Source organism: Lotus japonicus, chromosome 3 (genome assembly GCF_012489685.1).
Source record: "Lotus japonicus ecotype B-129 chromosome 3, LjGifu_v1.2".
NCBI lineage: Eukaryota > Viridiplantae > Streptophyta > Magnoliopsida > Fabales > Fabaceae > Lotus > Lotus japonicus.
The window spans coordinates 24,956,317-24,980,018 of NC_080043.1; the positions used below are offsets into that span (position 1 = coordinate 24,956,317).

At 35.7% G+C, this 23,702-nt stretch overlaps 3 protein-coding genes across 4 annotated transcripts; 1 reads left to right on the forward strand and 2 right to left on the reverse strand.

Moving 5' to 3' along the window:
• Positions 1–162: 162 nt before the first annotated feature.
• LOC130748227 (uncharacterized) lies at positions 163–8,737 on the reverse strand. 2 transcript variants are annotated; one of them, XM_057601405.1, is made up of 11 exons: positions 8,598–8,737; positions 8,374–8,488; positions 8,122–8,200; positions 7,832–8,043; positions 5,752–5,869; positions 3,173–3,247; positions 2,965–3,088; positions 2,372–2,862; positions 2,155–2,285; positions 1,496–1,582; positions 163–668 (listed from the first exon to the last, which is right to left on the reverse strand). In XM_057601405.1, the coding sequence occupies exons 3-11, from the start codon at positions 8,152–8,154 to the stop codon at positions 572–574; spliced, it is 1,368 nt and encodes a 455-aa protein (XP_057457388.1). In that variant the 5' UTR covers positions 8,155–8,200; positions 8,374–8,488; positions 8,598–8,737; the 3' UTR covers positions 163–571. The 2 variants fall into 2 exon arrangements, with proteins under 2 accessions (XP_057457388.1, XP_057457387.1); XM_057601404.1 differs by having other exon boundaries at positions 2,149–2,285.
• Positions 8,620–13,350, forward strand: LOC130748228 (uncharacterized). Its single transcript, XM_057601406.1, has 8 exons — positions 8,620–8,760; positions 9,195–9,272; positions 10,308–10,375; positions 10,475–10,615; positions 11,477–11,518; positions 12,184–12,320; positions 12,515–12,649; positions 12,720–13,350. Exons 2-8 carry the CDS (start codon positions 9,196–9,198, stop codon positions 12,846–12,848), a joined length of 729 nt encoding a protein of 242 aa, XP_057457389.1. The 5' UTR covers positions 8,620–8,760; position 9,195; the 3' UTR covers positions 12,849–13,350.
• An 847-nt stretch (positions 13,351–14,197) lies between these two features.
• On the reverse strand, positions 14,198–22,088 carry LOC130748729 (uncharacterized). Its single transcript, XM_057601974.1, has 9 exons — positions 21,931–22,088; positions 21,721–21,826; positions 20,441–20,579; positions 19,309–19,417; positions 19,100–19,236; positions 17,450–17,586; positions 16,339–16,445; positions 15,955–16,082; positions 14,198–14,619 (listed from the first exon to the last, which is right to left on the reverse strand). The coding sequence occupies exons 1-9, from the start codon at positions 21,973–21,975 to the stop codon at positions 14,553–14,555; spliced, it is 975 nt and encodes a 324-aa protein (XP_057457957.1). The 5' UTR covers positions 21,976–22,088; the 3' UTR covers positions 14,198–14,552.
• Positions 22,089–23,702: the final 1,614 nt, after the last annotated feature.

Consider the following 23,702-nt stretch of genomic DNA (forward strand, 5'->3'; position numbering starts at 1 on the left):
TAGGAAGCTGACCAACCAGTTTTTTTTCCATTCACATAAAGAGTTGGGAGTTAAGCTGGGAATCGAACCTTTATCCAAAATCCTAACCCCGTCATCATCTTTAATCCCAATTAATAAAACAAAATATTAACAATACAACTTCAGAACTACAGTGAACTAAAATGAAAATAAACAAACTCCTTTATCGAGAAAAGAACAGTATGATTTTTTAAAACAGAAAAGAACAGTATAATTTAGAAATTTCTCAAGGAAAGAAAACCATAATTCACTTCTAAGAAAACTACAACAAAATAACAGAAGAGATAATGAGGTCCCCTAGTGAACAATAACTCATTTTACAATTCATTCAATCTTGCCATGCAACCCCCAAACCCTGCCCTTGCTCTTATCACAAACTAAAAATCACTGCATATGGGCAAAGATATTTCTATCTCCATTGATGAATTTATTAATTAATTACATAATCAAACAACCCTAGGAAGAAGGGAATTTCCATTCAAACAAACAGCGACATGTGTTATGGAAGCCAAATGATAGTGTTGGTGTGACTACCAACGATTGCCTGCCCAAGTTACCGATTCTTTGCCAGCCGTTTTCTCCGCATCCTTTTCTCTTCCTCCTCGATTAACCTAAGTTGCTCCTCATCCTCTCTTCTCGCAATTTTGGCACTGAATAAAAGTATTACAGAAAATCTTCAACAACCCAAAAAAGTACTTGTTGAAAAGAAACTCCAGACAGAAGGCATTTGTAGTGCAATCATGAAATGAAAGGGAAACCAAAGTCTACGACACATGCACATTGCACATAATTTTATAGAAAGAAAAAAGAGCAAGAGCCAGGGATAAGCATCAATAATTACCAGAAGTTTCTTATAAGGCCAACGTTAAAATATACACAGGAAAAGAAAAGGTTCATGCATTAGGTCTTGAGTTCAACTTAATCAACAAGCAAAAGCAAGATTCAATACATATTGGATACTACCTCTATTTCTATTATTACAAAATTAATTATTATTTTCTCAATTATACCCATATATCCACATAATAATTCTCAAGTGCAATAACGTGTCCATCCATGGTTGAGTAGTCCAAAAGTCAGAATAATATAGGAAGTTTAAAAATATTCCAACAAATTAATTGTAATTCTTGGTCTGTGTTCTCTACTTCTCTTCTTTCTCTATAAATATAAATATCACTTATCCAGAGAGACAAACAATTTAAGCTTATTTTTATGTTCGTGTAATAGTAGTTTAAAATGACATTAAAAATCATTTCTCAATTATACCCTCATATCCACCTAGTAATTCACAAGTACAATAAACTATTTACCATTGAGTAGTCTAAAGGTTGAAGGGCTTCAACAGGAATTTTATAAAATAATTTCAAGGAAATAATTGATTTTTGATCTGTCTGTTTTTTCCTCTCTCTAGATAGATAAATAGGAATGGATGTGGTGTTAATTAACATCATTAAATTTTAATAAGAAAGAAACAAACCTCCTCCTTTCTTCCCTCATGATTTCCTCAAAGCCTGCCTCCATATTATCATCATCATCGTCATCAGCACAGTTCTCAGGGTTGTAACTGCAGATAATCCAACAGAAGACCATAAACAGTTATAAATTGTCTGTAATGGAAGAAATCAAGACACAAGCAGTACTTAGTGAAACAAAGTTTCATTGAAAATTATCCTTCCCCAGCCCCCCAAATCCCCTCTTCTGTCCAGCTTGCACCATAAGATAAACAAGAGACAGGAATCACAACCATCAAGCTGAATTCAAACACACATATTATGTAGTTTGAGGATGAGGTCCTATGTCAGCAATTTAATCATGTATTTATTAAAAAAATCCCCCTTCCCCCCTACCAATTCCCATAAGAGAAATCAAGACACAAGTAGCATAGCAATCAAGGTGAATTCAAACATATCTCTGCAGTCAAGTGGATGAATTCCAACATCAGCATTTTCATTTACAAGCTAGATCTACGTGGTAAAGCTAGAGGTAAAGGTTATTTTTTGTCCAGTTGTAGGAATGAGGTCATGTACAATGAAGAAGCATTTTCTTTTTTGGACCTAAAACCAAACTAAAGAACACATTGTATATAAATCAAGATTCTCTGCATATCAATTGAAAACATAAAATTCTTACTGATACATTGATCTGATCATGCGACGGTAATCCATTTCAGGCTCAACATCATCAAGGTGTTGTCTCGGAACCTTATTCTTGGGGCGGTGATTTTGCGAAGCAGAATGCATTGGAATTTGTTTAAGTGGCTTACTTATCTGTAAAGCAAAGTAACATATAGCTTTAACAAAAAAAAATAGATATATTTTGGAACAAGCTCAAAGAACATAACATAGCATTACACCTGTGATTTTGATGAGGCCACTGGTTGTTTTGGTATCATTTTAGGCTTATTTGGTTCTCGTGTGTCTCTTCTTTGTTCCACACTCTGCTTTGGAATGGATGAATGGGCCTTTGAAGGGACCACACTCTGCTTTGGAATAGATGAATGGGCCTTTGAAGGGACTGATTTATGCACACCATTCACAGGGTTTTTAATACCAGGTGTTGAAGACTTGTTCCCTGTGTTTCTGACAGGTATCTTTGGAGGCAAGCCTTTTGGCCCAACTGGCCGGCCTGGTCCATTCCCACTGTTATTACCAAGCTGCTTTCTAGAATCAGCTGATGTTGTACTAGGCTTACTGGTAGAACTTGGCCTATAAGTGGATCCTGATTTATGAGGCAAATGACCAGCCACCGAACCCTGTTTCCTGTCCTCGTGACTGACATGAAACAGCCTGCCACCATTGCTCGAAGGTTGTTTACTCCTCAGTGGAACTTGAGCTGGTCGTCCCTCTTCAAGATCAGCAAAAATCCTGTATAAGTTTCCTCAATTACAATAATATGTTGTATCCCCTGATTGAACACCATATAAACACATAGCCAAAAGCAACATACCAGAATTTTGTATAGGCATATCCCGAGGTGGGGGAGCTTTAGAGGGAGCTGGAAGCTCCGCATCGTCAGACAAAAGAAAAGAGTAATCTCTCGTGTCCTTGAGTTTCTGGGATTTACCTTTCACCTTTAAAAACATGAAAATAATTATTTAGAGCAAAGGCTAACTTACAAAGTTGCATGGAAATTTTTACACAGATAGCCACAATACCTCGCTGACTTTGGGTGGCGGATTATGTGATGAAGACTTTGATCCTCCATTAGATACTTTATTCTGGTTCTTCTTCTGCAGACAAGATCATTATGAGAAAGCTGCATCCACAAAAATACTACTAGAGACAAAAATGTATTAAATAACACATAACTTCATCATATTCCCAGGACTAACGCATTGTGTAATGTTAAAAATTATAGATTTAGAGTTACGGTAGAACGAAAGGGATATTGGCGGGATGTAATGTGCTACAATATCCTAACCTGATACTCCTCTTCATAATAATAAACTAGTACAAGCCCAAATCCAATATCAACAAGATTGATAATATAACGAACCACATGGCCTATACAAAGACTTGTTCCTTATAGATATGGAGGGATTGGGTGTTTTGCTATATTGATGTCTATTGTTCTTTGACGTTTACCTCTATCTCTCATGGAAGATTTTTTAGCTTCCCCTTCGTCCTATTCTTCTATAAATCTTATTTAATGCAAAAAAAAGGAATTGTAGGTTTTAAGGTCAGGGTAGAAGGAAAAGAGAGAAAGATGACTAAATAGAACTGGATACATTAATTCGTGCTAATAATTAAGTCATGTTCTAACACTATACAAGCCCAAGTCGACTGACAATAAGACTAATAACCTAATTAAATAATAAACTAAATCAGGAAATATAATAAAGTAATAAAACAACTCCTAGGATTGCTACTTACTTATATGACTAATTGATTTGAAGTTTTGAACCTATATTCTAAATATATTATAAGACAATTGAAAGATATTCTAAACATATACACAGAACAACAGCTAATTACTACAACTCTGAATGTAAAGAGAAGTATTAACGACAACTTGGAAAGAAACTCAGGAGGGATGTAGACTAAGTTTTTCTACAGGGGAAAAGAGAAACAGTAAAAAGGAATGGATAAAGGTAAACTGCTAAAGAAGAAAAATAACTAAATTATACAGCCAAAATTTATTGAGTTGCAATAAAAGAAAAGATACAAGTTTTGACAGTAAAGAATGAGCAAGTCTGTGGAATATGTTAAATCTTTTAACAGTTCAACTTTAACACCAAGTTAATGATAGCGAGTGGAGCAGGACAGAAACAGAGTGGGCATCAGAAACCATCATAAACCAGATTTATCATGTTACATTATCACAGCCATGGTGGCTGCTACCATGGCTAAAATAGCAGAAGTGACCACCATTTTTCAGAGAATGAAATCTCTGTTTTTCACATCACCTGTTTATATATTTTCAGATTTTTTTGATCCCTGTTCTCTTTCTTTATCACATGCAGGTACCATTTTAGGGTTAACACTTAGCAGCCTCTTTTTTTTTCTAGAACGAACCCATTGCACACAGAGAACCATAGGGATTTAACATCCCTCTGTCAACATAAACACAGAGAGGTCATATATCCAACCATCTTGGGCAGATTTAGCTTGTAACCTACCCCTGTTTCAGCAAGTTCCCAGCAGGTTTCAGCTATGTTTTGGCCTCTGCAGCCTCTCCAACAACTGCTTCTCAGCCTGTTTTAGCCTTTTCCAGCCAAGCCCATCTCTTCACCAATTTTGAGCACTTTGAGCTTTGAGCATAGAGCATGTTTTTTCGGAATTCTATTGCATCGTGATAAAAAGTAGGTATCTGAGTACAGAACATAGTTATCAATCACAGATCGTGGAGGGTTACGGCCACCTAAATCATCAAAGAGGTCGGGTGGTGGTCGTTCACGCTTCGCAAAGAAGATTAAGTCTCGTTTCTCAGGTAGGGGAGTCAGAGGTGTGTGATCTCTGCTTTTCATTTAAGGTTCTGTTCATGTGGAAATTCCCGAAAGCTCCTAAACGTACCCTCTTAACGTTAAGTCAAGAGCATTTTCATGACTCTATCCCCTTCCCTGTCGCGCCCAGAATGCACTCGAACAGCTGCAAAATAACGGAAAACTGAGACTTGATGAGCCATGCCGTCACAAAGGGTAGTTGCAGCGCATGCCACAAAGAGCCATGCCGTCGCAGAGGGTAGGCGCGCACAACACGATCCTGGTGCCATCGACAAGTGGGAAATGGCAATAAAACCCAAATAAAACGGTAAGATCGCTGCAGAACCCAACTCTTACTCACTTGATTGAGCAATACTAACTAACCAGAAACCAAGGTACTCCCTCCTTTTCTCTCCTGTTATTTATATCTTGTTAGCTAAACTAACTAACCAGAAACCAAGGTAGTCCTCTAATGATAAGATGGATGGAAAAGTGTAAAAGGGATCATATAATAATAATAATAATAATAATAATAATAATAATAATAATAATAATAACAAATATATTTAAAATTTTAAATAGGTCAATTTTCATATGCATCGTTCCAATTTTTTAAATTAATTGAATTTATTTTTTTGTCACATTGCTTAGTGGGAAATAGGTGCCGATGTTGAAAAGACTAATAGACAATTGATGTGGCCTGAGATCACTTAAAAAAATATAATAGCTCAAAATGAAGATCAATAATAGTATACATAACTTCATACGAAAAATCAAAAAGGAAAGCCAAGACAAAGATTGTGATTACATACTGTGTGAAGCGGGTTAGATATCCGAGATGCCAAATGCTGGTTTTCTGACAATGATTTCTTCTCCTGGAGTACTCTCTGTGCAATAACTGGTTGAGAAGGGCCAAAAAAGGACCCATAACTGCAACAAAGGATGGAGCAATACTTTAGCTCTGTGTTAGAAAATCCAACTTACCGATGCATCATGCCATGCGAATACAAACTATCTCAATGAAGAGTATAAGCAAGCACAATAACTATCACCAACACAAGCAAAACGGGGAGAGAATAACAAAATCTCTAGCCCCAGAATCACAAATTGCACAGAGGAAATAACAGCATCTTAAAATTAAAAGCCAAATTAAATTAAGCAAGATTAACCTTAAAGCTGTTACACAAAGAAAAGATGACACACAATCAAAATGAAAATGAAGAGCTTCAGTTAAAAGAGCAACAAATAGAGGAAAAATAAGGCAATGAAAAGACATCAAGGCAGAGACTGGGAGTCTGGGACAACCCGAGGAGATTGTTAAGACTTTAATAATACCAACCAACAGCTAGCCTCCTAACCGGGAAAACAAATGCATTCAAGATGTGGCAAACCAGATAAAGAAAAATAAAAATAATTAGAGTGTAAAGTTGGGTCAGCAGTTATGTAGTAACTGATTCTGTTATTTGTTAACTAGTTAGTATCTTTTGTTAGTTAGTTAGTTCTTAACTAATAACAACTCTTAGCTACTAGGATGCACGAGTACAGGTACGGTACCAGGTACGGGTGCAGCATTTTTCAAAAAATCCTAGGTACGTGTAAGTTAGTATATATATATTTATAAATTATATTTTCAACATATTAGGAGAAAATCTGTCCAATAAAATCTTAAAATTCACATTGTTATCAAAACTAACAAAGCAAATAGAAGAAATTGAGATTTGTACATGATGCAAGAAAGCAAACTTAAATTGACTAATAGATTGATGCAAATTGAAGATATTAGTAGGGTATATAGGATTTTATGTGTGATAGAAGCAGAGATACAAAAAACAAGTATAAAAAAAGTACCCAAGTGATACCAAAAAACTACACAAGTAGTACCCAAATTTCGGTATGTATTTTTAAGTACCCATGAAGTACCCAAGAGCACCGGTACCGGATACGTACCGGGTACGGGTACGATGGCGAAACTAGAGTACCCATGCATCACAGCTTAGCTATCTTCTCTGACTCTATATAAGTCAGATATTGTACTCAACATACAATCAACAAAATCTATTCTATTTAGTCTAAATGTCTTTTATTACTATTCTGTAGTATGGTATCAAGACTCAAGACTAAAGCGCTCTGATCCTAGGGCCACTGATTCTTCTCTCAGCCTTCAGTCTCTACACCTGTTCAACCAGAATCTACTCCCGCAACCCAAAATCCAGTATCTCTTCTTTCATCTTTCTCTCATACAACAAGAAAGAAACTTACAGATCATGGGCATAAGTGCCTAATGGTCAAATTTACATCTCAAAAGATGTATCTTTCAATGAAAATAGTTTTCCCTATCCTACTCTTTTTAAACCTTCCGTACCCTACACAGTCATCAAATATCCCAATCTGTTCTCAAATTCTCATACAGTCTAGGTCTCTAACCCTCCCTTACCCTCTCAATCTGTCTCGACTACTACTACTCCATGACACCCCCTCACAAGTCACAACACCAGATTTTAATTCTCCTCACCTAAATGTGTCTCATTCTTAGTCACCTACAAAAAATTATGGTCATAACAGTAAAGTTTCCTCTCATTCAGAACCGTTACTTCCGCCCCCTAATATTCATCCCATGCTTACTCGTTCTAAAAATGGTATATCTAAACCTAGACATATATCCCACGACTCAACATACAATCAGTGAAATCGATTCTATTCAGTCTAAATCTCCTACTACTATTCTGTAATAAAAAAACATCAAATAAGATAATGAGTTTATATCCCTTAAGCAACCCACTTGATGCAACTCTTTTAAAGGGCAATGGCAGAGAAAGAAAGAAAGAACAATGGAACTTACAAAAAGGAAAAAATGAACTCTTGAAACCAAAGCAAGCCCCAATCATAACTCACTTATCATTAGGAAGCTTAGACTTCATTCTATCATCGGAACCGGACCGTGAAGTGCCACCACTCTCCATCTTCATCTCTTTTCTTTTTTGTTCCTTCAACTTCTCCCTAAACTCAAGGTACTCCATTTCTTCCTTTGTGGGCTTACGACGCTCCTCCGCTTCCTCCTCCTCCTCCTCTTCTTCTTCTCCATACTCATCCTCGTAATAATCCTCCTGTAATTCCCCTTAACCATGATCAAATCAAAAGCACTACACAACAATTAAAAAAAGATCAATCCAATCAATGCTTACATATTCCATGCCATCATCATCGTAGTCCCGCATTGCAGTTCACATAACCAAATCACCAATTACAGTAAAAAAAAATCCCCTGTGGGTGGAAATAACACAAATTAATCCAATAACGAAATTAGGGTTACACAAGAAGAAACTATGATAATTGAAATTTCAACCTGTGAATGAAACTGCGTGCGTGCGTGATTGTTTGGTTGAAGCAGAATAGGATGATATATATAAGTATGGAATTGATGAGAGAGAGATTACCGGGAATGATTGATTGATTGATTTGGAAACAGCGCGAATCGTTGATTGGGGAAGAAGAAACCAGAAGAAATCGATCGGCAGAAATATTTGTTTCCTTTTCCGGGTGATTTCCTTCCTGATAAGATCGGATTGCAGAAACAGTTATATTAGTATTAGTATATTATAATTATAGTAACGATTTTTAAAAAAATACTGCAACGACGTCGTTGCTCTTTTTCTATTACTATATGGGAGGTTCCGCTCTCAGTTCGCGGTGCTACCGACGAGCTCGCCTTCTCCGCGGCCAAGAACGACGTCTCTGTCTCCAGCCGTCTGCCACTAACTTCCACCTGTTCTCGCCACCGGCCGCCGCGCACGACGTCTGTCTCCTCTGTTTTCGCCGCCTAGGTAAACCCTCTATCCCTACTCCCTCCGTTAATTGAATATGCCTCTCGCGATGTCTCTGTCTCTGTCTCCGTTAATTGATGAGCTACTGTTTTATGTTTGTAACCAAGTGCTTTGTAGTTTGTAGGACTAGCTAGTAGCAATGTAGCATAACATTAAGAAACCATGCCTCATGCTCATTCATGTCAATAGAGGAATTTTGCGGTGAAACCAATACCTTGGTTCTTGGCCATATGGTGTGACTTTGAACCAAGCATGCCAATTGCTATTAAGGCCCCGTTTGGAAAAACAGCTTAATTAAGCAATTATGGTCGTAAGCGCTTATTCATAAGCCATTTTAAACTAGAACTCGGGCAATTTCTATTAGGTGATCTGCTAAGATGTTCGTTCTCATATTGGTGCTATTTTATTAATTTACTATTTCATATAAATTGCAGAATGGGAGGAAGGGAAGACACGTCAAATTCTAACTTGAAGGAAGAAATCTTCCACAATTTCAAGAATTTCATGACAGGGTAATTGCTAAGTTTACTACTACTATTTAGCTTTTTGTATTTTTGACTGGCGTCTGAAATAATTGTTAATTATGTCGTATCTATAGTCTATCCTATACACACACATATGTAAAACACATCCAGCTAATTGTCATGTGTCAGCTTCTCAAGAATTTTTTTACCTCTAAAATAGTATTTCTGTAACTTCATTATAAATCATCATTAAATCCCAACAGTTTTTTTTCCCCGTGACTGTTGCTAGTTTTCTTTGTTTCTCAACTGCCAATGGATCTTGCCAATGAATGGACACCTTCCATCTATCACCATTTCCTTTTCTCTGTTGCAGCATGTAAGCAAGATGTACCTAAGTTCCAGTCTTCTGAAAAGAGAGGTGGTACTGGTTGGATGATAGCTGTTGCAGCTACTAACTTTACTGTATATGGGAACCGCTTATAAGCAACCGGCCCAATCTTTTCCACCACCTCAAAAGGTCCATGAAATCTCTGACTTAGCTTCTCATTAACCTTCTTAGTGAAGGCCTAAGTTTACAAGATTGAACCTTTAGGTGGATGAAGTCTCTGAGTACATAGCTCACACCTTTTCTTCTTGTTTGCGAACTGCTTCATTTCGTTCTGAGCCATCACCAAATTAGATTTGAGTTCATATAAAACATCACGTTCCTTTTAGCAATCAGCTAATCTCTTGAGCAGTATTAACCAATCTCTTCCCTAAAAGGACTTAAAGGTATCATTCTGGTGGAACTATGGTAGTTAGCATTGTACTAGGACTCAGCCCAACTAAGCCTTCGAGACAGTCGACTGGGCCCTGGAATGTTCCCTCCTTGCCCACGTGCTTCTTCTTCCTTCTGTATACTTGGGTAATGGGGGTTTTGTACCGGGTACTACTTATAGGTACATTCTAATGGTTTATGTGATACTGTCCTGATCTATAAATGTTTATTTTTGGTAATAAGTGCAACAGTAGCATTATTTTGTACACTTTTATCACAGCATATATCTGTATAAATCTATATTTCTTAACTTCTTCCTATGATAGGATTACAAAGATTGATGAGTTGGTAAACGCTGGAAGCAAGCTGCTGTCTGGCTTTCAACAAGCACTTGGTAGTTTTACAGAATTTTTCTTATCGTATGCTAGCATGAAATAATAATATTGCTTGCTCACTCTTCACTGATGTTATAATTTTTCACTTTATTGTGCAGAGTTTATGCGGAAGCCTCCTATAGATACAAAGTCTAAACTAGTCAACAAGATCATTGTTGCTAATGAAACTAAGAGAGTTAAATCCTATGTCAATTCGGGATGTAGGAACCCCAATAATGATGTCCAAAGTGTAACCAATTGTAAGTACAACAGTTTTTTGGTAGTTAGAAGTTTGATAAGAGGGTAGGTTGAGTGATTCCAAGCTTAGGGTATGCTACAAGTCTAAATGAGGGCTTACATTGACATCTAAATACAACTCTTGTTGACATTCTTAATTGAGTCAGATATATTAAGTAAACTGATGAACTTTCTGTAAGACTGTTAGAGATTCATGAGTCTTCCGTATTCAACAAAAATGCAATGAAGTGATTTCCTTCTGTGATGCATTTTTTAATTTATATTGACTTTCACAAGACTATTTTTAACAATATTGTGCATTTTTACAAAAATTGCTATAATTTTTATTCACTACTTTTGTTCTCATTAAATTGTCCTAATTGCTTTTCATTCTCATTATAACTAGGACTTTTGCAAAGCAATGTCTTCATGGTCAGTTTAGTTGGGTTGGCATTTCGTGCTTGCAGCTCTTGTTTCTTTTCATTTATCCAATCTCCGTCTTCAAGCCCTTTTCAACTTCCCTGTAGTTCTTTTATTCAATTTATTTTATTTGGTTCACCATCAAATGTCTTATGTTTACAAGTTTCTGATTTATTCACAAGAATTCCCATACATTGTGCCTTTTGTTGCAAAACACATGTGCTTGAAACAACAACGAAAGCCTTCTCCCACTGGGTGGGGTTGGCTACATTGATCGAATCATGCCATAATGTCCTATTGTGATTTGTGTGTCATGTCTGAAAAGCCATTTAAACACATCTATCATTGAAATAGCTTTATAAAATAATTTTCTAAATTATAAATTTAATATCTTGTTGTAATTTTGTTCCTTTTTTGTCCTGACTTTATAATTGTTTCTATATGGCAAAATCTGCATATGGAAGTGCACTCATGCAAAAATGGACTCAATGACATTATAAGCAAAGGTATGGCCTCTTTTTTAATGTGATTGATCACTTACTGTTATATTGGTAGTTGGTACTAATATATGGTTGGAATTGTTGCTTATTTAACTATTTGGATTGTTGGGCCTTTATTTATGTTGTCTTCAGTCTTAACTGTGACTTGCTCAGCATTTGTGCTTGGCTAAATAGCCTGGCAGCTAAATTTAGGAAGATGCATTACAACTTGGAGGATGCTTCTTTTCATATGTCAATATTACTTTTTAAGTTTTAATCTGATTTACTTATCAGTAAATGACGTCCTTTTGGTTCCTCTGTGGTTCTGTGAAAAAGTTCTTGTAGATGCTAAAGTTGTGCTTAACAATTTGACTATCACTAACATAAAGGTCCTTACTAACAAAATCAAGTCCCCTCTCTTGCAGTGGGGTAAGAAGAATAGATTGTTAGTCTAGCGTTTTAATGAGTTGTGTGCTGTATATATTCTTACCTTCTTGCCATGTAAAGTAATCTAATGTGATAATTGTCTTGGTGTTAACTTGACAACTAACAACGTGTTTGGATTCTCATTTGAAACTTCAAAACTAGGGATTGAGCAAATGCTACAAGAGCAAGACTTTGCCCAAAATATGGTTTGTGGCTTTTCAAATGAAAATCCTAACAAGCACTAACTAGTCACATATGTATTGCAGCAAAGGTAATACTTGGTGAACTCGAAGGTTTATTGGGTGATGTAACAAGTTCTATAGAAAGTTTACATGGAAATTTAGCCCTCGCAGCTCCAGATTGTGGTGTTAAATTGTATGCGCAGGCCAGCTATAATGATTTGGTAATATTCTTTTTTGTTTTTGGGAATTTCCGAATTTCTATCTATCCTCCTACATATTTTCGTTGAACAAGTTTCTCCTCTCCCATCCCCACCCCCCACCCCCCAAAAAAATTATTTTTACTTGATGTTAAAATTTCAGGCTATAAATCTCCACTAGGTTCATGAATTATTTATATGCTTTTGATATTACTCAGGAGGAAAATGCTGCTTTGTCTCATTCTCAAAGTACAGATGTGACCATTACCACAAAGAAAAGTATTGATGTTGCAAGTTTAGCTGCCCTAATGGCTGTAATATACAGCATGGTCAAGCAAGACTATTTGATGCAGGTAATGATCTATTTGTGACTTTACAATCAGTTAAATGATGAACCCTTAAAATCTTCCTTTTTTATTGAAGGAGAGGATCGTGTCTGCATTAGATCTCAAGTTGTTATCTGAAGAACTGGAAAGCTACTGCCAGATGTGGCCTTTGCGTCCCTTCATAAATGATGAAATCATGCATCAAGCTTGGAAACATGTTCACTGAATAGGCTTTCGCTTCTTGTTGATCAGTTACCATCAGGCTGGATATTTAATTATGCTAATATAGAGTGATATATAATGGAGGGTGAAATGGAATGGGATGAAAGGGAATGGAATCATATAAAATTATTATTGTTATCATTTAGATATTTTTATGTTGTGATTACCATTATGGAAGGTTGGAGACATATGACTAGGGCAAAGGTAAAGAGGAAAAAGAAAGATATTGAGAAAATGGTTCTTGCTCTATTGGAAAGTGGAGCCAATTTGAAGATACTAGAACCCAACATTTGGAGGATGAGTTCCAATTGATTTATAGAATTTGTTAAATTTATTTATTTTACAAATAAATGGCGTCATTTAGCATCATGTATTGTTATTTTTACTTGGTTTGATTGTGTTTTGGGGCTCATTACAGCCTAATTGGCTCGTTAGGGCTTCACACTCAAATGCTTTTGTAAATAGATTTTATCCTAGCTTGAATCCTAATATTTGATTGTGGTGTCCCTTTTCATCTTTATCCGCATCCACGTTTGTTTGTCCTTTTTAATCCTTGTTTTAGTGCAATTTTAATTTGTGACATTCAAACTACGATCGTATCTTTAGGCAACATAGATCAATGTTATCTATCATAAAGTGGTATGGAAAGGTTAGAATGGGGTTGTATTGAAATTTCTTTGCCCATGGTGATTCTTTTGATTCCTAATCAACATGTTTTCTTGCACAAAGATTTATGATTTCCATCTATTACATTCAATTCGGTAGAAGTTCAAAAACCACGTGTTAAAAAATTATATATCATGAACACTGCACATTATGGTTATATTATTTTAGGAAACCAAATATATAAGATAAAATTATGACGACGTACATCTTATATGCATTACCGACGGATAGTTGGTTCAAGTGGTACATGCTTGATTCTCCTATAGTAAGATATCGGGTTCGAGTCTTGTGGATAGAAAAAACCCTGCTGGAAGAGTTAACCCCACCATGATGTGAATGTTTCCAGCTCGAACATGATTTCCTACGAAGGAGGACCTGACTTACACACACAAAAACATCTAATATGCATTTGATACTTAATTTGATTTGAAATTATTTGATCTACTTGAATGTATTAATCTTGTATGATATAATATTTCTCGTAATCTTCCTCGAGTTTGATGGGGAAGGGATCCACTTGCTCGACATATATTATATATATCATGTTTAATCATATATCCCAAGACATAAAAAAAGTGAAGAAATGACATTGTTTCCTGTATGGTTAGAGGGGTTCAACTCAACTGAGGTAAAAGTGAAACTGAATTTGAAATAATATATCCTTATTTTATGTTCATTGAACAGCCATTGACAGCAAAAACGAGAAAAATATAGGTTGAATAAATTGTACCAACTATAATATTAATACAGTCAAATTTTTCTTGGGTAATTATAAAATCTGGGGTCGAATATTGAATCAGCATATTTTGTTTATATTTTACTATGAATAACATGTCCAAAAAATATTACAGTTCAATGAAAGAGAACAACATGATTTAGCTCATCTGGTTGCCTCCTTAAATGACAACTTGAATATGATTTGAGTGTCTTCGATCGGTGACTTGAATTTCTTGCCGGTGCTTCCTAAGCTGGGAGGTGACATAACCCTAAACCCGACCTAGCATGTTATAACCCTGTAAATTTTGATGTGTCAACAAAAGCATTATCTGAATGCTTCGGAGGAACCGGATTTTACTAATCGGTAATAGTCTCCCATTCCGTAGAGTTCCCTGAAATATTAGAGTACATCGTACATATAAGAAAAAACAACATACTGTGAAGCCAGTGACAACACTATTGATTAACTCTCATTATTTATACATGAGGAGGAATCAAGTTACTCGAGAGATAATAATCAAAACGGTAATTTTAAAAAGTTGCTAATCATACACTTAACAGTAAATAAATTCTATACAAATGTCCAATCACATTGGAAATGCATCTTACTATATCAAAATTGATTACCAAAAAAAAAAGTAAGATGGTCAAATATATTATATGTTTGTGGAAAACTTATTTACTTTCTTTAAAGCAACTTATTTACATTGTTAATGTTTAATTAGTTTTCTTAAAGAAAAAGGGGGGGGGGGGGGGGGGGGGTTAGTATAACTTTCGGATCACCATATATGGAGTGTGCATACTCTGCAGAGAATACCAGCTGACAGTAGAGGACTAATTTTTATGGCCACATGGAAGCAAAGAAAATCATTTTTCTCAGACCATCTGAAAACTGACAAGACTTGAGAAAAAGGCTAAGAATCGACCAAATTGCTGAAGAGATTAACTCTCAACCTTTTGAATATATTTAGTCAGCATATCTACTGTTAGTTATTAGAATTCAATAGCTCATGCCAATGTGTCTTCACCTAACAGCTTAAACTATTGGAATATTTGGTTTATGGCAGATGTCAACCATAGGGTTCCAGTAGAGTGGGTAAAAGGAAGCAATGCTATTGCTTGGGGTGTGATTTAAAATTGGGTGTAATTCAACCAGCAATGTTGAGTGAAGTGAATGTAAAACAATGAAGAGCCAACAAGAAAGTAAACTAAATGTTGCAGAGATGATAATGTAGCAAATGGATAATAGTTATATAAGACAAGATTAAGAATAGTATCGATAAACTAGAAGTCAAAGTAGCCCCCATTGTAGAAGCAATGATTGAATCTAGTATTAAGTGGTTTGGACATGTATGGAGAATACATGTAGAAGCACTAATAAGGAGGGTATTATGGTATTGGCTGTTGTTGGATATGGAGAGGAGACCAATACGTAATATAGACTAAATCATTAAGTACTATAGAGTAAGTAAACTTGATTCATGACAGGATATTATGGTATTGGCTGTTGTTGGATACTTGGATCCATGTAGCTCACCCATCTAGTTGGAAAACTTTTGATGTTGTTTATTTATTTGTCTACAAATGGCATGGTTTAAAGTCACTAAAATGCATGGGAGTTTACGAAGCATGTGATCAACGAACAGGAAAAGATTTTCGCAGTCAACACGTAAGTACCTAACACATATGCAAGCAACCAGTTTAGCAATAAAGAAAGAAGAACATACGCTAGATCTGCACTGGATTCGGATTTGACTATAGCCTTCCATTCAGGGAGTCCAAGATTAGAATAACGGGTTAACATTTCCCTTAATGTATGCTTGGTGCTTCTAATATCGTTATCCCACAAGAAGCACTGAAATGGAAATTAGAAACAACAACATTTAGTAGTTAGTGACCATGACACCCAAAAGCCCAAAGACATCTCCCAATATGAGAATGAGAATATATAAATCCATTCTTTTAAATTTGAAATATCACTAGACTGAGAAATAACTAGTCTATCTGGGTCTACAAACTGTCTATTCATTAGATTGTCACGCATCTCAAGGTAAACAATGAAAGGTCATAAATGTGAACTATAGTTGATTTAGAACAAAGAAAAATATTACCTTCCTAATATATTCTCTTTTCACAACTTCATAAGAAACTTCGCCTTCAGGTGAAAATATTGAAGCATTCCAGAGTGCCCCTCTAGCAACCATCACTGATGAGGCACCTTATAACAAAACTAGTGTCAATTAGAAATTAAACATAAGAAAATGAATAGCTAATATATCATGATGAATAATAAAAATGAATATTATTGCATAGTAAATACAAAAGTAATCACCTAGATAAAAAAATAAATTCCCATCAAATGCAACAAAAACTGAAACCTTTCTTCACTCAAGGCTTTATGTGCAAATCATTAGGCCAACTTTCCTTTGATCTGATTTCGACGAGCTTTCTAAGTTATTTTCATGGGCTCATGAGTAACATACAATGCCTTATAAGCCGGGGTAAGCCACATCATATATATAATCAATGTTGACAATCATCCCACCACCACCACGGCAGCACCTACCCCATTCACTCCCTTCAGAGTTACTTTTAAAGTCTTGGATTTTCTAAAGCTTCTAACAGCTGCATTGGAGCTATTATAGTCTATAGTTTGTTTTCCATATTTAATGTATAGTTTAGAATAGAAATGTCTACATATTATGAAATCACACTCCTCAATCTCTAGGCTACATTGTCCAAGTGTTATCATAAGGACGAACTATCACTTGAAGCTTTCCATGAGAGGGGGATCAATTCAAGCTAACACAAATGGGAATGCGTAGATTACCAATAGTATTCGATGTAGAGGCTTGATCCAAGGCTAAGCCTAGGGATATCCCCAATCATTCCTGCAGAATCGAGGGGAATCTATCATGGCCTTAGGATAGCAAGGATTGTGTAGTTTATAATGTCATCGAGAAAGAAACTTGTTAGCTTTGATTCATTTCCTCACTTTCCAAAAGCGAATGAGTTGCATTTTGTCAAGTGTTTTAATTGCACTCTAGAGAACACATTAACAACACGGAAATATTGGGTTGCAACATAAATACAGATGAGGCAACTCTGCTCTCTGAAATATATAATAAAAATAAACTAAATTGGAAGTTGTTTCACTGCACAGTCTCTACCATTCCAACAAATAAATGAAAAATTAGTTACTGAAGAATTCTTTTCAGCTACCTGTTGCGGATTTAATGCGTTGAAAATCATCGTACTCAAAGACATCCCCATTTGCTATAACTGGAATAGATAATGCTGACACAACATCAGCAATTTCGGCCCACTTTGCAGGATCTCTAGGCCTATCTAGGACTCTTCTGTAAATAGATTTAAATGAAAAAAGTGAGGCATGAATGATTAATGCAAGAAAGATTAAATAAGAATACCCATATTAGTGATCTAACTGTAATACATTAGTCGTGCTTGTAAATGCACATGTCATGTTAGACAAGAACATTCATGTGATTTCACATAACAGCTTAAGCTTTTGGTAGTTTGTTTCTAATGTGGCATTAAAGCTTCTATGTCTAAGTGATCCAAAACTCTATCCTTGTTGCCCTCATTGTTCTAAATAGGGCTAAACTTCAACACAAGATTGGGTGGGCTTGTGCTTTATCCACACTTCAAGCCCAAAGCGCTCTTGCATGAGAAGACATGCTAGATATAAAACTATTTATGTGCTTTCATCTTGTAGCTTAAACTTTGGGGATAGGTGTTCATAAATGCCATGTTAGTTTTTCAGTTTCCAATGCGTAAAATTTCCACCTTGGAAAATAAGCCCTAACCGAAAATCGTGCTAGAATAGAAACTCATTGTTCACATGTGCATTGTACTAATAGGTGTATAGAAACTTGTGCTTAGGAAATAATGTTTGTAATTAGCGTATAATTACAAACTGAATAACTGTGTTAAACACACTTCCAAAACCCTATTTGCATCTTTACATGATGTGGTAGGTAGAAAGTAGATGGCCGGAGGTGCACGTACTCTTAGACGCCAGAGCATGGAGAAACTGGCGGAGCCAACAAAGCACATGTGAAGGCATTTGCAGTGGCAGATGGAGGTTGTACAACAATCCTCTTCCTTAAGTTCCCTTTAGGTACATTAGGATCCTATTCAATAGTCACCGCTTCAAAGTGTTCAATACTAGGTGAGTGCATAAATTGGCTTACCACACAAACTACAAAGGTAAATGGTAATCTCTGTACAGGTACGAGAGATAAATCAGTCTCCCAACAAGCCTCTCATACCTTTTTTTGTCGATTACTTCCTCGATTTTTGCTGGTTGAAGCTTTATGATAACCTTTACTTGAAAAATTTTAGAAGAAAAGGGCATGTGCCTAGGCATAATAAGGCCCAATGGAATAAGTACGGAAATCTATTATTACTGTTAGTAGCTCATGGTAAGGGTTGTTAGCAGTCAGTAGCTCATTGTAAGGGCAGTTAGCAGTTTGTTGTAGATATTCTAACAAAATAGTGTCAAGATAGATTGTTACCCACATCCTAATTGTTTGATAAATACCTTTATCACGAAAGAGTTGCACGCCAAGAAAGTCATTATCCGGCTTTACTTGATTTGAGAACAATTAACTCAATGTCATGCTCTTTTCACAAACATTAGTGCCTCAAGCCAAGATAAAAGACGAAGATTTTATTATGTAAACAGTACATAATGTGACCCAAATGGCATCAACGGATCTATGCAAGTTGTAACCAACTAGTACGATAATGTTTTTTGGTTGGTTGTTATTGACTGATTTGAAAATGACTGCCTTGTAAAATTAAAAGCAAGATTCCATCCAGGAAAATGAGACAAAAACTGGAGATTACCTTCCATGAACTGCAAGAGCAGAAACACCAGTTTTCTCAATTCGCTTGGCTAATTCCACCGTATCATGTCGTTCGCTTAGAAGTCGAATTTTACATGTTACCGGTATGCTCAAATTCCTTTTTAATGTTGTTAAGATCTGTATTTTCAAAAAAGGTTTAAAATACATTACTGCAGTACAATCAGAACAACAACAGATCATAAGACTTACATCATGAATAAGCTCTGGCTTGGACAACAGTGCAGCGCCCATTCCACCACTCAAAGAAAATGCTTTGGGGCAACCCATGTTAATATCTATTGCAGCAACATCATTACACCTGCAACCCAACCCAAGCCCATCCCACCCACACCCCCAAGAAACATAAATAAACATAGGAAAAGGAACATAAAGAAAGCAACTACAGCTTCACTAAATTGTTTATTTGGTGTTAGAAAGCCTGATGATACAATCTTGTATAGTGTCCTTGGTGCATGAAAGAAAACATACATGCTTCATCTTTGAATTGTATAGCCACTCATTGGAGCAATATATTTGGAAATAGAAGAGGTGTCGAAGATCTTCCTGCCAATTATTACTATGGACTAATATTGCAATTCTTTTAATGTAATATGTGAAGTTGTTGTCAATCTTGGATAGCGGCGCATAGCGGCCAACCACAAAAATGCTATTGCAGTATAATGCATAGCGGGACTATGCTGAATTTTTTGTTTAGTTTATATAATACAGCTATATACATATAAATGATAAAAAATGCTCAAACTTCATTGTACTCATAACTAACATTAAAAAGTCATACTCATAGGTGTCTTAAACAAAACATACTAGTACCAACAAAAGTCAAGGTAACCAAGAAGCTTAAGTCTCTATTTCATAAACTAAACTACCTAAAGACATGAAAGTTCTATATCATTTCCTCCTCATACTCCTCAAACTAGACCGTTTTCAGTATGTTTCCAAAGCAAAAACCCTGAAATACCTCCCCAAAATGTCCGAACATTAACTTTTTGTTGGTTGTTTTTGAGTTTTTATCAATTCCACTAAATAGCACCTCTATTAAAGCAATTTCCTCCGCTTTAGTGGCTGCAACATTGAACTGCACCGCTACGCAACAAATAGGAGCGGCAAAGGGCCGCTACGGCGCTATAGCGTGCTATTGACAACCCTAATGTGAACACTGAACAGGCTTTTACATTGCATAGTTGATAACACTAGACAACAGACCATATAAAAAACCTCATGACCAATGAAGATGATTATGTCGCTTAAATTAGTAAAATTGAAAAATATACAACTTCAGTGTAAAGAGTAAAGAGGGAAACCTAACATACAGTTAACTTACACTAACTGAGCAGCAGCTAGAGCCCTCACAGCATCAGATGTACCCATTTGAAATACAACTCTATCTTTTTCTTGATCGCAGGTTCTAAACACGACACTTTCTGTCCCCTTCTCCACAAAATCAGTGGATCCAATGAGCTCTGACAAGAAGATAATGGGTTTATTTAAAAACTAAATAAGAGTGAGGAAAACACCACATGCTTATGAATGATAAGATAATGCCAAAGTTTACACTCAACCTCTTAGCAGTAAATGTCCAGCCACAATAAAAGTAAAAAAATGAAACATTGAAAGTTATTATCACGGGACAACACAAATTTATTTCATCATGTGAATAAGTACCACTATTGACATATAAAATTAGGAATATTATAAAACAAAAGAAGGCTAGCTATGCTACTAAAAAGGCTTCAATATGCTTTTGGTCCTTCAAAATATCATGATTTTGCATCTGATCTACTGTTTTAAATTTTTTCAAATGAGCCTACAACTACTATTTTTTTTACCAAAAGTAGTAGTAATTGAAACAAAAATTGAAATGTCAGAATTTAATATGGGTTAGTTATCTAACATTTAGTTTAGGTAAAGAACATAAAGATAGGAAATATCGAGCCTCCTGTCCTTCTATTTGTTAGAATATAAAGATGCAGTAGTGTACTATCTTCAAGCAACTTTCCTCTTCCCGCAATTGCTAGTTGCGAGTGTTTTGCTTTCAGCAAACAGCTCCTTGTAATACTTTGGGGATTAAAGTCCTAAATGTGATAGGAAAGAAACACAATATGCAAACTACAGAAACCAAACTTGCACTCACTAAATCACCAATACTTTACTCCACTGCAGGCATCCCAACATTTATCCTTAATTTTCCTGTCCCTAACAAACTCTACATGCTCTCGGTTTCGAAAACTACCAACTTATGATATGCTACATGAAGCCATTAAATATTAATCTTTTTTTGGTACATCAGAAAGATAAATTGCACCCGCCAGAAATCGATCACTGGACCTCCCCCTACCCAACTCATATGTCCCCCAGCTCCTACCACTTGAGCTATCCTACGGAACATTAAATATTAATCTAACCAAAAGCTTCCAACTTTCTATCACATGAGGTTAATATATCTAAACGAAATCATAATTCTGCATCCTTTCTAAGCTTTAGAACCATTTTTTCGTCTAAACAACATATATACCAAAAAAAAACACCCTTTTTGATGGTATAGAAGCAGAAGCATGAAAAATTCATAAAAAGAGCTACAACTGAGAGATGCAATGAACCAACCATTGATTCGGCGTTCGCACTTGAGAATCTTGTGGTCAACGATTTCCTCGCCGTAAACGTAATCAGCCCCATATTGAAGAGCTAGCAATCTCAATGGGAGAGTGCCCTATCAAACAAAAACAAAAATTATTGAGAATTTGACTTGTGCTTTAGGGTGTGCTGCAATTGATGAGAAGAAACATGGTGGTGGTTGAGGGAAGTTGAACTCACAACGCGAACCATTGGAGCAAGAACCATTTTGTTGCGGTAATCCATCTCCGGCGGCGTTGCCTGAGCTCTTCCGCCGAGAGGCTCCAACCACGAATCCAAGTATTGAGGTTTGAGGTTGTCAACTTGGGTTTGATATCTATCTTTCTTACTGGTGTCATAACTCTTTTAGTGGTAAAAGTTAAAACCTCAAATTTTAACTATAATACAATTTAGGTAAATTGATATTACAACCACCTACATCTATTCGTAAAATCTAAAAAGACTCAAATAAGTCGAATTCCAAGGGAGAGTAATGGGCCAGCAGACTGGTTCGCGAAGCTAGGAGCGAGTGCAGGTCCGCCAGGACTTCAGATTTGGCAGGATCCTTGTTTTGAAGTCCAACCGCTCCTGCTTAGGGATGAGCTAGCTCTTTAGTTTTGTTGGTTTTGGTCTTTAATTTTCCGCTGTGCCAAAAAAAAAAAAAATTCGCTCACGTTTTTAAAGTGTAACCCACTTTTATGTGCGCTTGTAGCTCACTTTAAAGTGCGTAAGTTACGCACAAATTTCTTTTTCCAGTTTAATTTTCGTATGCATGGGGATTTTCAGATTACGATTAGGGATGGCAATGGGTGGGTACTATGGTACCTATCCCCATACCCGCGTTTTTAAAAATTATATGTACCCGCTCTCATACCTGTGTGAGTAGCAACTTGAATGTCCGTCCCCGTATCCTCTGGGTACCTATTTGCCCGTACATGTGCCCATTACCCGCAATTTAGCTAACCAAAATATATTTTCCATTATTTTTGTTAATAGAAAAAAAATACATTTAAATTTTTAAATAAAATACATTAATGAAATAAAAAAGATTATTTAAATATTTAGAAAATAAAATCATTCAACTAAGCATATTTTTTAGAAGGAATAAACGAAAAAAATATAACTTTAAATTTATAATTTTAGATTTATAATACAACCCTAATGTTAATAACTTACTAATTTTAAAAATAAGTGAGAGTAAATTAGCGATGATTATAAATACCTTAAATAATCACATATTTTTAAAAAAAAAAGAGTAAGTTTGAAAGTTATAGCTTAAGTTAATTTGTGAATATTCATTTCAAAAAAAAATTAATTTGTTCATATATTACCAAATAATAATAATAATAATAATAATAATATTATTATTATTATGTGTGTGTGCGGGTAAATACCTTAATAACACATACCAAACCTCATACTCATCTAGCGGGTTTTTACTCTACCCATAGTGAGTATTTTTTGCGGGTACCCTATGGGTCCGAGACTCATTGTCATCCCTAGTTATGATGTTTTTACCATCTATTAACTGTGTTATCTTATGCCTTTTAATTCAAAAAAAAAATTGGAACAAATCTGGGACAAGTACTTCATAGTTAAGGTAATATGATCATTTTGAGCTCAATTCTGCAATAAAAAATTGCAAATTCCAACGTCAGGTAAGGATTACTACATTGCAGGACGTTTCTGTCCAAAAAATCAAATTTTTCTGTAGTCTCGGATTGAGACGGAGTCAACTTCAAAGTTGAAGAGAAAAATAAAGTAATTGCACGCTTATCGCTTCGCCATAAGACCGTGTCCCGGACCCAAATTCCTTCATTTTCTATTTTATTTTGAAATTTTTTATTCCACCATAAATCTTCAAATATTTTATTTTAATTTACTTTGGTGGTCTCATAACTTTTAAAATTCATCTCATATCAATTCTGTTGAAATCCACGACTAAATGCATTTTAAAGTGCATTAACTACGCG

What these genes read in the sequence shown, in the direction of transcription:
- LOC130748227 (XM_057601404.1), bottom strand. Translation starts at nt 8,154, where the DNA reads ATGCGGGACTACGATGATGATGGCATGGAATAT. An exon ending in CGCCACCCAAAGTCAGCGAG is followed by an intron (nt 3,089 to 3,172) that starts GTATTGTGGCTA and finishes ATGTTTTTAAAG; the next exon opens with GTGAAAGGTAAATCCCAGAA. An exon ending in TGGCCTCATCAAAATCACAG is followed by an intron (nt 2,286 to 2,371) that starts GTGTAATGCTAT and finishes TTTGCTTTACAG; the next exon opens with ATAAGTAAGCCACTTAAACA.
- LOC130748228 (XM_057601406.1), top strand. Translation starts at nt 9,196, where the DNA reads ATGGGAGGAAGGGAAGACACGTCAAATTCTAACTTGAAGGAAGAAATC. An exon ending in TTCAAGAATTTCATGACAGG is followed by an intron (nt 9,273 to 10,307) that starts GTAATTGCTAAG and finishes TTCCTATGATAG; the next exon opens with GATTACAAAGATTGATGAGT. An exon ending in TGGCTTTCAACAAGCACTTG is followed by an intron (nt 10,376 to 10,474) that starts GTAGTTTTACAG and finishes TTTATTGTGCAG; the next exon opens with AGTTTATGCGGAAGCCTCCT.
- LOC130748729 (XM_057601974.1), bottom strand. Translation starts at nt 21,975, where the DNA reads ATGGATTACCGCAACAAAATGGTTCTTGCTCCAATGGTTCGCGTT. An exon ending in GCTCTTGCAGTTCATGGAAG is followed by an intron (nt 17,587 to 19,099) that starts GTAATCTCCAGT and finishes ATCTATTTACAG; the next exon opens with AAGAGTCCTAGATAGGCCTA. An exon ending in AAAGAGAATATATTAGGAAG is followed by an intron (nt 16,083 to 16,338) that starts GTAATATTTTTC and finishes TTTCCATTTCAG; the next exon opens with TGCTTCTTGTGGGATAACGA.